The 15,965-nt window shown below is 38.9% G+C and overlaps 1 protein-coding gene across 2 annotated transcripts in view; it reads left to right on the plus strand.

Annotated features, from left to right (window-relative positions):
• The window catches only part of NALCN (sodium leak channel, non-selective), a 224,888-nt gene that overhangs the window by 100,864 nt on the left and 108,059 nt on the right, over positions 1-15,965 (plus strand). For both annotated transcript variants that reach the window (XM_035557055.2, XM_035557056.2), the window contains one exon: positions 15,670-15,801. In XM_035557055.2, the coding sequence (XP_035412948.1) occupies positions 15,670-15,801 (132 nt within the window). The remainder of the gene's footprint in view (positions 1-15,669; positions 15,802-15,965) is intronic.

Raw genomic sequence — 15,965 nt, forward strand, 5'->3', positions numbered from 1 at the left:
CTCCAAAAATGTTTGATGCTAACATTTTTAAAGAAACCCTTTGAAGTTAACTTCAATGGAAACTCTTACCATTCAAACTAGAAGAGATTTAGTTTACTAATTAGCTGCTTCATTTTGATTTAGTATATATCAAAATCAATTCACAATTATAGATTATTTTTTTAATTAAACTTTTTAAAACAGCTGTGTATGTGCTGATGGCAAACTTTTAACCTGCCTTTCTCTTTTATTTAATTTCTTTTCTTTTCAATTCCCACCTTGATTTAACATTCTGCATGTTTAGGTGAACAGCGCACTCACCAGTTGAAAAGCAAGAAGTAGAAGTAAGTCTCATGTAAATCCTTATCCTAGAATGAGTTACACAGTGCACAAATGGCAAATCCCCTGTCATTGCCACCAAGGTACATCAAGTACTCTTAACAAGCTCACTATGGTACTAAAAGCTTTGTTCTCCTTTGCTTCAGTTCTGCTTTCCTGTCCTTCACTTGAAGTGATGATCAGATTTTTTACTTTCCACCCCATGTACTCTCACACCAGGTAAATATTTGTGAAATGAAAATATGGGAATAATTTTTGGAAGGATTGGTTTTAGGGAGAAGAGCATCATAAGAGCTGAAGTAACATATTTTCTTTCTTAAACAACATTTTCCTATCCATGATGTTTTTCTGTATTGAGGGCATGCCCACAAAATTTATCATTTTCATCCAAAGTCACATATTACCTTGGGTGTCTTTACTGCTTTCTCAGTCCCACTTATTTTACTGTAATCTCATCCATTTCTAGCAGCATTCAGCAAAGCAGCTCTTATAAAAGACTGTTGTAAAACTGACATTGTTACAAATAGGGCCTACCTGCAGCTAAGCAGACATGAAGAAGGTTTACCCAGAAAACTAGAAGCAGCAGACACAGTTCCAACAAGTTGTGATGGTGAAAAGAGTCCAAAAAATGGAATTTTACACCCCTAAAAATGGTCTCCCAGCCTTTGAAACAAGACTTACCTGCATTTGATCCATCTGTTGATTTGCCTTTTGAAAGACCTGCTGGGTTTTCTGCAATAAGTATGACCATAGTTATGACACTGTGTGGTGTGTTTATCTCTTTTCATATGGCATCTACATTTTAACTCTTCTTAATCCTATTTGGGAAAAACAGTAAGAAGCATAGAAATGACGTGCAGGTTTGGGAAATACTTTTTTTTTTGGGGGGGGGGGCAGGTAGTGGAATGATTTTCAAAGAGGACTGAAATTTGGATTAATGATGATTTGGATTATTAGACTTGAGACAATCTTACTGTCTTTTATCTCTTTTCTTTAAATAAATTTCTTAAAATAAACATTATAGAAGGCAGCAACATTGAAAATGACCATTACAGGTCACTTCTGTTACAAAACTGAAGAGTTATTGTGCGACTCATTCAATTACCAAACTAATTTTGAGTGGATATTCAACTAAATTTGTAAGGGTGAACTTCAAAATAACCAGAAGGCTGCAGCCTCCCATATCTTATGATGCCTGCCTCATCAGATTCCTGTTTGGTCCAGTCCAAATCCAACCTTAATTTCATGACCTAAGATTCAACCTATTTTCATTCTGAAATGCTGTTGTATTTCATCCAGGCCACACTAGTTTGAGTTACCTTTCCATACCTACACCTCCAGGTCTACCTTAGTGAAGGGAAGACAGATTTCACAGCTTTTGCTCAGTAATGGGTGTAGTGGGTGGACTTGGAGAACGGATTCCTTTTAAGAAAAAGGAAAGGACATAGGCAGTCACTGCCTCTAGCCCTACAAATTAATGGCAGTCGAAATCTCTGATTAGCTCTGCTGTCCCCTGACTAAAGGTGACAGAGCCTATAAGTAGTCAGCAGTTTCCCACACTATTCCAGTTCGGTGAAAATACTCCAATGACTTTTCTGTGAGTTAGATTGTGTTTGAATGCAAGCTGCTTTATTAGAAAGTAGGTTTTGAGTCTGAGTGCAAATTCTTCTTTCCTTCTAATTATTCATCTGATCACTTCTTTAATGGAGCATTTGATTTATTTCAAAGTAATCTCTGCTTTTATATGTAAATCACAAGTTTTTGAGAAGAGTGTGGTAATTAAATTATGCAAGGAAAATGCAAAGAAAAACTGTTCTAATCAAAAGGTGGAAATTCCATCAAAATGTTTTATATTTATTTATATAGCCAAGTAACTCATTTTAGAAAAACATCATTTTCTAAAAATGAGATTTTCTGTAGCATGCTGCTATGGGTATGTTCTCTATTTTTCCCCTCCCATACCTGAGTAACTACTTCTGAATGTTCTAAACCTTTTTGTATGAAGCAGATGCATGTGTGTTTTGAAACACATCCACTGTGTGCTGAATTTAATTCAATTACCAATTTCCTGACATAAAAACTTATCTCACAGTGTGAAGTTTTATTGCTTCATTTGGGCACATAAAAGCCATTATATAAAGGTGATAGAGACCAGAACCTGAAGCGTTTTAAGGGAGGTAACTATTGCCTATCCGAACTATATAGTACTTTGTGTTCCTAAGACAAGTACACACAGTAACCCAGAAGATTAAAACTCTATTAGGCAAGGCATTGCAATCAGAAATCAATAATCGATACAAATGAGCAGCACAACCCAGGAAAAGATTTTCAGTAATTCTGGGTAGAATTGCACAAAGCACACATTTGGCAGTTTTCGGTTAGGAAGGGAAGTTTTCAAAGAATTGACGTATTCTGGTACTTCTAATGCTGACCAAGTACTTCTGGAAATTTTAAACAGCTCAACCATCTAAGAGCTATGAAAAAGCACTGAAATTTAGCTCATTAAAGAATTTCAAAACACTCATGCTGTAAGTGCTGTAGTAAGATAAAAAGCTGTAATAAGACCTATGAGAAGATAAGTAACTCTACTTGAGTTTGGAACTTTTCCACGAAGGATGGGATTCCCAGTCTTTGTCTGGGAAATGCAAATAGCATAATTCAATAGTAGTAAAAAGAAAACCCACTAAAGAAAAGTTCCTTAAGGATCTGCTTTCTAAGAACCTCATTTTTATGTCGTTTGGAAATTCTGGCAGCAAAATGTCTGAAGGGGGAACTAAATGCTTCCACACACATATTTTTATACTGGAAAAGAAGTTATTCAGAGGGACATATTTATTGCTGTTCTCATATTAGACAGCCTTTGAAACATTTGGGTTTTATTTCTGCTTTTTCACCATCACTTCACCATAGGGCAGGGGGGTTCCAAATTCCTTATGTACTCACTCATAACCCCTGCAATTTGGAGGAAAGTTGAAGCACATGTCATAATCGGTTACTAGTCAAAAACAGAGTTAATGTGTTGCCATAGGAGTGATCAATATTTTATGTACCACTGCTTGTACATGGTACAGCTTTTGAATAATGACAAATAGATTTAGTCTTAGAGATGGAGCTGTCCTGCTACATAGTAAGCAGGACATTATTATTACGCTGTTTTTTTGTTTGCTTGTTTGTTTGTTTTTTCCTTTTTGTGGTTAACATATTTTCAAAATAAAAATATACAAAAATAGGAAATGTCAGCATTGTTAACATACATAAAATAGTACCTAAAGAGGGCCTTTCCAGAACCTAAAGGGGACCTAAAAGAAAGCAGGAGAGAGACTCTTTGTCATGGAGTGGAGTGATAGGACAAGTATTAGTGGTTTTAAACTAAAATAGGGTAGTAGATGTAGATTAGATATTAGGAAGATTTTTTTTTCCTACAAGGGTGGTGAGGCACAGGTTGCCCAGAGAAGCTGTGGATGCCCCATCCCTGGAGGTGCTCAAGGCCAGGTTGGATGGGGCTTTGGGCAACCTGGTCTGGTGGGAGGTGTCCCTGCCCATGGCAGGGGAGTGGAATTAGATGATCTTTAAAGTGCTTTCCAGTCCAAACTATTCTATGATTCGTGATATCTAAAGGATTCAGAAACAATATGTAAATATAATGTTGTAATGCAGTTTCTGAAGCAACTTGAGATTTCAGAGAAAATTAGAAAATGTAGATTAAGAATGTGAAAAGCATCCATTATAATGTCACCAACAGAGCACAGCATCAACAATCAGCTAGAAATTTGGCCTACTCTCTAAGTGTGTTTATACACACACATACATATATACAGATGTGTGTACATACTTTTTAAAATGCATTTATGTATATATATGGTATATTAATCCATAATGTAGCGTGGTGGGAGTGTTAGGTTGGGTCTTTACCTCTTCCTGCATCTGACATTAAGTGCATTTGCCACTGTGCTTTTAAACTAATTCAGATATCTAAGCTGCTGCTAAGAGATCAATGATAATTTGAAAATGTAGAATATTTTTTATTTTGAAAGGAAAAGAAGCTGTAGGCTTTATTTCTGAAAGTACTATGGTGCTAGGAAGCATACGAATCCACACAGGACAGATAGGTGATTAATTATATCTTGTTGAAGTGCAGGGTCCTCTTCATCCCTACAGCTTAGGTGAAGAGACTAGAAATAAACCAAAAATTACTTTGGCCTATTTTGTTTCATTTTGTATAAAATAATTCTTTTGACTCACTGTATTTGCTGAATTGAACATTGTTGCAATGGTTAGAAAAAAAAAGAGTTAAATTTGTATTCATCTTATGTCAGTTCTGTTTTGAATTTCAGAGTATGCAGCTTTAAGAAAATTACTGCTGAGGTGATGATAGACGTACTAAGAGTTTTAAAATCTGAGAGGAAGGTAACAATCCTTATGCATTATTGTTGTCATGAACAATTTAAGTAGTATTTTTAGGTTTCTTTTATGTTGCAGCTGCAGCTCTCCATTTCTCTAAGTCAGATTGCAGGCACTGAAAGGCTGCTTACTTCCTCTGTATCTTTTGCAAAGAAAATGACATATCTGCGCTAGCTGATTTATAAACTGGTGAGGAGGAGGAGGTTCATTTAGTTTCAAAGAAGCCATTATTTCATGGATTCTTAGGGCAGAAGAGTCACCATTTCTCTTATTGACTGTTCTCTTGGAAGTTTATGGAAGGAGAAAAGTGGCTACTGTTAGTGGTAGCATATCTATACTACTGCTTTACTCTGTTATTACAGGATGGGAATTAACAGAATACAGCTTGTCTGAAAAAGGCATATGCAACAGTCTTTTGCCCTGTAGCAGAAATAAGGCTTTGGCTATCAAATCTAGGATGTAGGGGAAAAGAGTATATAATTTCTGACAGAAACTTTTCCCTTTAAAGTTTGGTTAATTGTAAAAGTCATGTCTTACAGGTTTTCATTTCTCTTCGATAAGCTTTCCACCACTACTTCCATTCATTTACTTCCTAAGTGTATATTCTCTTTCTTCCTGTTTTACTGACTTTAATTTTTTTCTTTGACTAGAATTCTGTTCTCGTCTTTTCAAGTACATTTTTATTTTCATCAAAATTTGCTGAGCAAAAGAAGACAGGAAGGTCTGGTACAATATAACAGATTCATGAATTGTTTGTATTTTCAAACAATTCAGTGACTTGCTTATATTAAAAATACATTCAGATTATTGGAAGATAGACCTTGACAACTGCTGATTTTTGTATAATTTTAGCTACAAATAATCTGAAAGTGATATGTGTTGCCTTAAAAAATGTATTATGATAGCATGAAAAGCAGGACTGTGCTTGCATATTAGAGCACATATTTGCATCTTCTGGTATGTCATATTGTCCTGTTCTGATATGGTGCCATTATTCAATAATACTCCCATTTGCAGCTTTTTTTGAGGCCACAGAAATAGCACACCGTGTAAAAACACATAGATCCTCAACTTTTACATGCTGATCAGATAAGGTAGAAGGTGGAAAAGAGAAGCATGGTAAAGTGAAATGCGTAGAATATTTTTCATGCCAGGGCAGTTTTCTGTCCACGCTGTTCTTTCTGCCAGACTAGAGTCACCTCTGCAGCAGCCAGATATATAGCATTTATAGAAAGGTTTCTGACTGCATATTCTAAAACTTGCAAGAGTTAAGATCTTATTTGTTCTGTGGGGTTTTGTGCTTCCTTGAATATCTCCATATCTTCTGCATTATCTCCTATGACTGTGAACAAAGGTTCTCCATGATGTACAAGATCATCTTAAAGTTACTAGAGTTTTCAAGGAGATTTTCCATTAGACTATTGTACCTGAAAGGGTCTTTACATCCATCTCTACTATATCACTGCCCTGAAAGGTTCTCTGCCTTCATGAAGAATGCTAAAGCAACCGTTTCCATTGCCTAAACTGGTGAGGAATTGTTCAATTCTCACTTCACTGGGACAGGCAGCTTGTATTTGAAAGGAGGGACTACCTCCCTGCTTTCACCGAAGTTGTGAATGTCTGAGCTGAGATTTTCTTTGCACTGTCTATATGCCATCCCTCTCAGTGTCTTTCAAGCTCACCCTTCACCTTGTTTCATCAATGAAGTTGCATTACTTGAATGTCTCCAGCACCTGGAAGTTCCTCTGCAATACAGATGATATCTCAGATTTATAGTGGTTTATAATGCCGTACATTGATATATAACTGCATCAGTATAAGATATTAAAAAGCCTGTTCCCTTAAAATTTGTGGTTAATGCTTAATAATTCCCATAAATGTACAGATTGCAGAGCATGAGAATAATTTGCTAAATTCTCCTTACAAGTGTATCTTTGTCAGGCAGTCATAAAGTAGGTTGAAAGCAAAATGGTTTATAGAAAATTAGTTACACAGCTTGTAAAATGCTCTACAATGTTCTGCAAACAAAAGGGAAAATTTTCTGCAATTTCACAATTTTGTACTTGCTCAGATGGCCATTAACCAACAAGATGAAAATCAAATTTATCCTATTCATGCTATGAATTATCTATGATTAGCAGTGTATAGAATGTGATTTTCTAAAGCTTCTTTCATAGACAAGGTATCTTCAAGCACTTCATTAAAAAAAAAAAAAAGAAAGAAAAAAAAAAAAAGAAGAAAGAAAAAGATTAAATAAACACCACAAGTATAATAAACCTGTACAGGATCAAACCTTGTCTTTTCTTTAGGCCAAGATGGAGTCTTTACTCAGTGACTCTTAGAAATCATGTTGCACAGAATCCTAGAAGTCAAGCTTTCTTTTTGTTAATTCTAGATGTGTTGCAGGACCTGTACCTTATAATAGACTCTGAGGCATGTTATGTCTCCTGCTGCCAATATCAAACCAAAATTGGCTAGCAAGTTGAGTGACCGTTTTCCATGTTGCTTTCTTAGTGGTAAGAATTCTGTGCATACATCTTAACTTGTCCCTACTATATAAAACACATGATCCCTCTATACGTATTTTGGTGTTGTGGGTCAAGCTCTGAGGATAAGGCCAAAAAGTATGAGAATTTACCGATAATGCATTTTATTTTTTTATTTGACTTACTGTTTTCTGTGCTGCCATAACGAACTTGAGTAATGTTCTATTAGCTTTTCTGAACAATGCTTTTGTATTCTGTGATACTCACGTAACTCCAGCTAGTGGTGCTCTAAGAAAAGCACCAGGTACCATAAGACTTACAGTGCAGTTACAAATTCTAATGCCCCCACAAGTCACGGTGGTGCCGCACATGGAAATGAGCTAGAAGTCATACTGCCTTCATGCCACTACATTGGCACAATCTAGGCTGTAACAGGCCTGTGAGCAAAAAAGATTGGAGTAGCATAAATATAACCTTTTCAATTGTGATAACTATTTTAAAATATAAAAATATAAACTCTCTTGTCCACATGTAAATAACAACTTTCATAAACCAAAAGCTATTCTAGCTACCTGAACGGGTCGTGTTGCAGTAGGCGTGTGTAGACATTAGTACAAATAATCCACAATGCCACTGTAATGATAGGTGCAAAATTAACCACAATAATCATGTAGCTAATGTACAGTCTTTTGATAGCCATGTCTGCAAGCTTTGCTGGAGTATTTTAGCAGGACCTAGCTTCCTTAGGTAAACGACAAAAGCTAATGAAGACGAAAAGGGAGTAAACAGCTTGCCCAAGCCATCCTATTCAAACATGGAGGAGGAGATGCTGCTGTTTTATGAAATGTTAAAGTATATCTAAAATGCAAAGATATTTTGTATTTTTCCTGTTGATGGATACAAACTTTGAGAGTATTAACTTAGGAAAAAGACTGCATACCCATATAGAGAGTTATCAAAGTCTTTTAGTTAAATGATGTTTACACTGCTCATTAATTGATCTGGTACTTTTAAGAGCTGCCCTGCCAGTCTGACAATTATGTCCTCTGAGCTTTTAACGCATTAAATGGCCAAAACAAGCAGAACTTCTTCTGTGTATGAAATTGTCACCGTGTGTTGCTCAGTACTAATAAACTTAAGGACTTTGTAGGTATTTTTTTTTATTCTTCAGGCCAATTTGTCACAGCATTTTTTCTTTAGGTAATCACCAAGAGTTAATTATTGTCAAATGCAGTCTGAATTTCCATAAATCTGAACTAAAACCATTGCCCCCTGTGAAGACACCTCTTTCAAGGTTTCATGTGATAATATTGAGCATTACCGGCTTGGCCAGTTTTGAGCTAGTAACATCAGGGTAAAATAGCCCACATGTTACTAGTAGGTCAGTCAGACCCTAGAAGTTTGCAATGCATACCTGCTCACTTGGTAAGTAAGGTCTGTTATAGACTTGAAATAAAAATAGGATGTAAAGGATGGTGGTATAAGGAATGACCTGATACAAGTAGAGCCCCCAAAAGGTGTTTAGCATCAGGAAAACATACTTCCATCTCATTTAGTTATTCTAGTTTGCATCGTGACTGCATTTTGCATGGAGTGCTGCTTTCCTAACCCAGGGCATATATGGCTCTGGCTGTGTAAGGTGGCAGCAGCTGTGGATATCCTCCACAGCAGAGAGCTGACAAAGGCCAATTTATGTCACTCATCCTCCCTCTGCCATGTAGGAAGCTGGAAGGAGTATTAGAGCAGTGTACTATGTTCTGACACTCCTGGAGTGACAAAAGCCTGCTTTAGGCCCATGTGTGGTAAAGCTCTGTCAGACTAAGTGACCCAGGTAGTATTCTCCAGTCAGCAATTCATGTCATTGCTTACTTGAGCTTTTGGGTGAATCTGCAATGTTAAATATAAGGGGGGCTGTTTGTTTGTTTGTTTTCATTTAGAGTGCCTCAGCTGTAATAAACACATTCCTAATGCAAAGAAAAAATAAAAATGTAGAATTTTAGAAGGCTTTCCTGCTCTCATGAAATTTCAGTCTACTCACAAAGCAAATGTTCAACTCCCTTGTGTGTTTCCAAACACTGAAAGAGTTTGGATTGTTCAAGGTTTGTCCTACACTGGTTTTGGGGGCCCTGGAAGGTTTAATGCCCTGTGCCATCCACGTTCATCACATTGTTGTCCTGGACACTGAGAAATGTCATCCTGCGTGAAGCCGGATGCTGGCATTAGAAGTGACTCACAGTAGATGTAAGAAATTCTTCACTGCTGTAGCTGATTGATGGCAGCAACAGGACATTTCACTTGAGACTGCTTCAGCACAGCTAATCGTAGTCCAATTTAATATTAGAGTCAATTTTCCCATCATGCAACTGGCTGACAGCAACATCAGAACATTTCTCTCATCTTATTCCTGCACAGTTTAAGAAACGTACATCCAAGGGCTGAAAAAGGTCAGTAAATTAAACAAGAACAAAACCTGGCATTATGTCCCTTTGAAGTTTGCAAAGAGAATTTTCCATGGCTCTGTGCTCTGAAAAGGGCTGTACTCCAAATGACACACTGCTAATCTGGTGATCCAAAATAATTTTTAAGGCTTGGGTAAGTGCTGTGGGCTAAATTCAGCTTTTTCTTACACTTCATTCCAAATGTCCTACAGAAATTTGTAGAGACAGTGAAGACTCGTGGTCAAACATTACAATAGAGGTGCAGCTGAGCCACTTCAAGGGTACAAATCCGAATTAAATTATGTGATGCAAAAGGAACAAAATAAGACAGATGAAAGTAGGGGGGAAGCTGGGCACAGTAGGTGTGTGGGCTAGACTGATCTCCTAAGGATATTGCAGTCTGTCACAGAGAGGCCAACAGGAAGGAAGCTTATCATGTATAGTGTTCATGACAGGTGAGCAGCTAGATTTTGCAATGCTAAAGAAAAAAATAAGAAAGTAGCCCATTCGATGTTTCAAGGCACAGTAATAAAGATGTCATAAAGGGTCACACAGCTAATCTAAATCCAGTTATTTGTTCCTCCAGGAAGAATATTTTGTGCTTATATATAATGAGCATATATTCACCTTTGATACCAAGAAGTTATAATAGAATATGAAGCCACAGGATGCATATATGGCGCCTGTGAGCAGCCCAGTCCTGGGATTTAAAAGTAATAAGTTTCTGATTTGGGTCTCCTCAGCATAGTGTTTTTGCTGTGCATGTGCTCACATACTTGCGTCTTGCAGGCCCTTTGGGCTTTCTGTCTTTCTGCTAGCAACAGGATGCTTTTGACATTGCCTGCCACAGCCATCTCCTAATCTGCTGCCTCATCCAGGTGTTGCTGCCTTTATATAGCCAGTGCCTAGCTTGTATCCTGTCTGGACCTCTTTCATTATTATCTTGGTGCTGAATTGTGATATGCAAACATAATACTGTTAGCTAAATTGTCTACTTTCAGTTTATCTGAGAGGGGAAGGCAGCATTTAGTAATTGACAAGAAGCTTTATTGAATGTTACTGAGCTTATTATACTTCTGTTAGCATATTATTTACATTTTTGCATTTTTTTTTTCCAGAATTAAATATAGCACTGGAAAACCTTTTTACGAGTATCCCAAGATACAGACCGTAATGAGATAATATGCATGTTTATACATGTATACCAAGGTGGTTTATGTATGTTTAGTCTTCTAGTACCATTTTTCTTTCCTGATTTTGTTTTTGTTTTTACAAAGGGAGAGAAAAGCGCATTTTACAGCCTGACTTACTAGTTTTTTTTAGCAAGTCCTTTCACAATTGAGACAGAATACTTTTTGTTACTATGAAGGAAATTTTGACACTTATTAAAAATACAGTGTAAAATATGCAGAGAGACTAGCTGTCTGTTTAGAACTTGTGTGAAATAGAAATGTAACAGATAAGATGCTACCTGTTTTGAATCATACACTTACAAAAATGCATGCTTGAAAACAGTAGTCATGTCTTTTATTATCGTACCCTGATAGCATGCCTTGTACATTAAAAATAAAAGCAAGACCTCATTTAGCCACTCAAGTTTTAGTGACTTCACTGCACTTTAGGCATTGTTATGAGCCAAGGCTTGTTATGTACATTTCTGCCTGTCAGTCTCCTAAGTCTCCCTTTCTTGGTGGGAATATATAAGCATTTTTTTGTGCCACTAGGGTCAAAAGAAAGCCAGTTGGAATTAGCGTTGGACTGTCCTCTGTCTCCAATGTTAACAGTGAATCACAGATTAAATCCAGATGTTAAGAGGCAAGAGGCACTCCTGTTAGCTGAATGCATACATCTGCGCAAATCCTCCACTCCACTGCAATTTAAGTGGAATTCAAAGAGAATGAATTCTCCTTTTAGCAGGTCTTTGCTAAAATCCTGAACAACTGCTGGTCCTTGCAGCCTTCCATATGTAGTGTACTCTGTTCTAGTTTGATCACCAAAAAAAAAAAAAAAAAAAGGACAAAAAAAAAAAAACAGTAAGTAAAACACAGCAGGACTCTAGTTCAGTCAAGACCCTAATAAGACCCTAAGCTCCTGGCAGGGTTAAACATAAAATGTAAATATATATTTGTCAACATAGCCTCAGCTCACTGAAGACCGAGTTAGTATTTTACAAATATGTGTACAAGTCTTCTAACAGTTAATATATCCTTACAAATGTAAATACATATGTTACTTACTTCTACTATAACGTTTTCACATTCACAGTCCCCCAATTTTTTCAGGGGCATTTTAACCTCCCTGATATTTGCAGGAGGTGCAACACAGCAGGGAGCAAACAATCCAGGAGATTTCTGGAGTGCTGTGATGGTAGCTTCCTAACACAGGCTGAGGAGATGATGATGGCAGGTGTTCTGGCTGGATCTCTTAGAAACAAAGAGGAACTGGTTGGGTTGTGAGAGTTGGGGCAGCCTTGGCTGCAGTGACCATGAAATGTTGGAGTTCAGGGTTCTGCAAGGAGGGGATAAAGCTAAAAGCAGGGCCATGACCCTGGAGTTCAGGAGAAACTTTTTCTGGTTGGGTATCTGATTGGGAGAACTCTGTCAGATACAGTTCTGCAGAGAAGAGAGTCTAGAACAGCTGGCTGATTTTCAAGGATCTTCTACAGGCTTCAAAATGTTTCATCCCCAAGTGTGGGAAATCAAGCAACTGTGGCAGGAGTCTCACATGGATGAAAAAGTAGCAGCTGTCAAAACTCATACATAAAAAGGAAGCACACATGAGGTGGAAGCTGGACCAGGTAACCCATGAGGAATACAGAGCTACTGTCTGAGCAGAGATGGGGTACTGCTACTATTGGGCGGAGATGGGATTAGGAAAGTCAAAGCCCACATGGAGTTGAATCTGCAACATGAAGGGCCTCCATGGGTATAACAGCAGCTAAAGGAAGACTAGGGAAAATGTGGGCCTGCTGCCGAATGGGTTAGGGAAGCTGGTGACGTGGAAACAGCTGAGATACTTTGTGCCTTCTTCACCTCAGTCTTGATGGGTGAGACTGACCTTCAGGAATCCCAGGTCCTGAAACTCATGAGAAAGTCTGGAACCATTAGTGGAAGAGGATCAGGTTAAGGAACATTTAAACAAAGTGAACATGCAGAAGTCCATGCAATCTGATGGGATACACCCATGATTGCTGAGGGATCTGGACAATGTTCTTGCAAGGCCATGCTTTGTTCATCAACATCCTCTTTAATGACCTGCAACTCTGCAGCAGCAGAGTTTCAGCAACTCTGCAAATAATAGAAAACTGGGAGGAGTGGCTGGTCAGCAGATGATTGTACTGCCATTTAAAGGGTCCTTGTTAGGCTGGAGAACTGACCCAACAGGAACCTCAAGATATTCAACAAGGGGAAGTGCAAAGTCCTGTGCTGAAGAAGGAATAAACCAGTATAGGCTTAAGACCAATCAGCTGGAGAGTAGCTTAGCAGAAAAGTCCTTGCAAGTTTGGAGGGACAAGTTGAACAAGTCAGCGATGTGCCACAAAGAAGGCGAACAGCTCTCTGGGCAACATTAGGAAAAGTGTTGCCAGCAGATTGAAGGAGGTGATCCTTCCCTTCTACTCAGCACTGGTGAGGCCACACTTGGAGTGCTGGGTCCAGTTCTGGGCTCCCCAGTACAAGAGAGATGTGGACATACTGGAGAGAGTCCAGCAAAGGGCCACAAAAATGATTAAGGGACTGTAGCACCTCTCCTATGAGGAAAGGCTGAGAGAGCTGGGACTTTTAGCTTAGAAAAGAGAATGTGGAATCTCTTGAATTTCTATACATACCTGAAGGGAGAGTGAGAAGAAGATAGAGCCAGGCTCCTTCAGTGGTGTCCAGTGACAGGACAAGAGGCAACAGGCACAGACTGAAGCACAGAAAGTTCCAGTTGAATATGATGGGGCACTTTACTGTTGGGGTGACAGAGCACTGGAACAGGTTGCCCAGAGAAGTTGTGGAGTCTCCTTCTCTGGAGATATTCAAAACCCTCCTGGATGCCATCCTGTGCAATGTGCTGAAGTGATCGTGCTCGGCAGGGGGCTTGGACTAGATGATCTTCAGAGGTCCCTTCCCACCTTGACCATTCTGTGATTCTGTGATTCTAAAAAACTGTAGATATTAGTGACCATTCATTCACAGATGGTTTAATGTATAGTAACACCATGTTCTTCTAGAACGGGTAACAAAAAGCATTTAGTGCACAGATATGTGAAGCTCTGCTAGGAGGCTGTCAGCATTTCACATGGCTGCCCATTCAACAGTCCCAGGTGGAGTTCATCTCACCTACATTTAAACATGCTTATGTAGAGGTTTACATACAAACTTGTCAAGGCAGAGAAGGGACCTTGAAGATACTTCAAGTTTATTGGGCCAGATGTGGAGATCTACTATAGAATAATATATACTTTTAGGCAAGAGTTTCACATTTGTTGAATCATAGAATCATTAAGGTTGGAAAAAACCTCCAAGATCATCTGGTCCAACCATCACCCTACCACCAATATCACCCACTAAACCATGTTCCTAAGCACCACGTCCAACCTTTCCTTAAACATCCCCAGAGATGGTGACTCCACCACTTCCCTGGGCAACCCATCCCAATGCCTGACTGCTCTTTCCGAGAAGAAATTTCTTCTCATTTCCAACCTAAACCTCCCCTGGCGAAACTTGAGGCCATTCCCTCTAGTCCTATCAGTAGTTATCTGTGAGAAGAGGCTGACCTCCAGCTCCCTACACCTTCCTTTCAGGTACCTGTAGAGAGCAATAAGGTCTTCCCTGACCTTTCTCTTCTCCAGACTAAACAACCCCAGTTCCCTCAGCCGCTCCTCACAGGACTTGTGTTCCAGGCCCTTCACCAGCTCTGTAGCCCTTCTCTGGACACACTCCAGAGCCTCGATGTCCTTCTTGTACTGAGGGACCCAAAACTGAACACAGTACTCGAGGTGCGGCCTCACCAGAGCTGAGTACAGGGGGACGATCACTTCTTTGGTCCTGCTGGCTACACTATTCCTGACACAAGTCAGGATGCTGTTGGCCTTCTTCGCCACCTGGGCACACTGCTGGCTCATATTCAGGTGAGCATCAATCAGCACCCCCAGGTCCTTTTCCTCTGCACAGCTTTCCAGCCACTCTCCCCCAAGTCTGTACCATTGCATGGGGTTGTTGTGACCAAAGTGCAGGACCTGTCACTTAGCCACGTTGAATATCATCCCATTGGCCTCTGCCCATCAATCCAACTTGACCAGGTCCCTCTGCGGGGCTTTCCTACCCTCCAGCAGATAGACACTTCCCCCCAACTTGGTGTCATCTGCAAACTTACAGTGGGTTCACTCAGTTCCCTCGTCCAAATCATCAGCAAAGATATTAAATAGGATGGGCCCCAACACCGACCCCTGGGGAACACCACTCATGACTGGTCACCAGCTGGATTTATCTCCATCCACCACCACCCTCTGGGCCCAGCCATCCAGCCAGTTTTTAACCCAGCAAAGAGTGTACCTGCCCAAGCCATGGGCTGCCAGCTTCTCCAGGAGAATACTGTGGGAAAATCCCATATCACTTGTCTTTCTTGGAGCAAAGGCAATGATGAAGATAGAATTTATGTTACTTGATCCTGAACAAGTCAGTAAGATCTGCATGAAGAAATCAAAATGGAGTATTAACCAAGGGGAACTGAGTAGTTAGAAATATGATTTAGGCTTTAAACTTACTAAAGTAATGTAAATCACGTTACATCATAAACCTCCAGTAAGAAGCCAATTGGCAAATAACAAACTGAAAAGTAAAAAAATATATATATAATCTTGCATATATAAACCAGCTGAAGCAATATATTGGAATGTTTTTAAAGATTAATAACTTAGAATTTTGTAAAAAAGCTTTATAAAACATATTATTATAGCTGATTGTATTTTGACAGTGTAATAAAGCTTTATAATACATGTGGTTGACTCATTTTGATGATAAAATTTTCTTTTTCTTTTGCAGAAAATGATGAGGTCATCAGTGTTTCATATGTTCATACTAAGCATGGTGGCTGTAGATGTGATTGTTGCTGCTAGTAACTACTACAAAGGAGAAAATTTCAAGAGACAGTACGATGAATTTTACCTAGCTGAGGTGAGTATGCTGAAACGACTATCTAGATGTGTTTCAAGATAAGCTAAAGTAGAAAATGTGAATGTCAAGCACATTTAAGTGCGTAATTTTTTTATTCCCTTAAGCATTCCAAGAATTCTTTGCTAACTTGTTCAAGTTCCTCTGTCTGACAATGTCTGACAGCC

The sequence above is a fragment of the Cygnus atratus genome, chromosome 1 (genome assembly GCF_013377495.2).
Source record: "Cygnus atratus isolate AKBS03 ecotype Queensland, Australia chromosome 1, CAtr_DNAZoo_HiC_assembly, whole genome shotgun sequence".
Classification (NCBI taxonomy): Eukaryota; Metazoa; Chordata; class Aves; order Anseriformes; family Anatidae; genus Cygnus; species Cygnus atratus.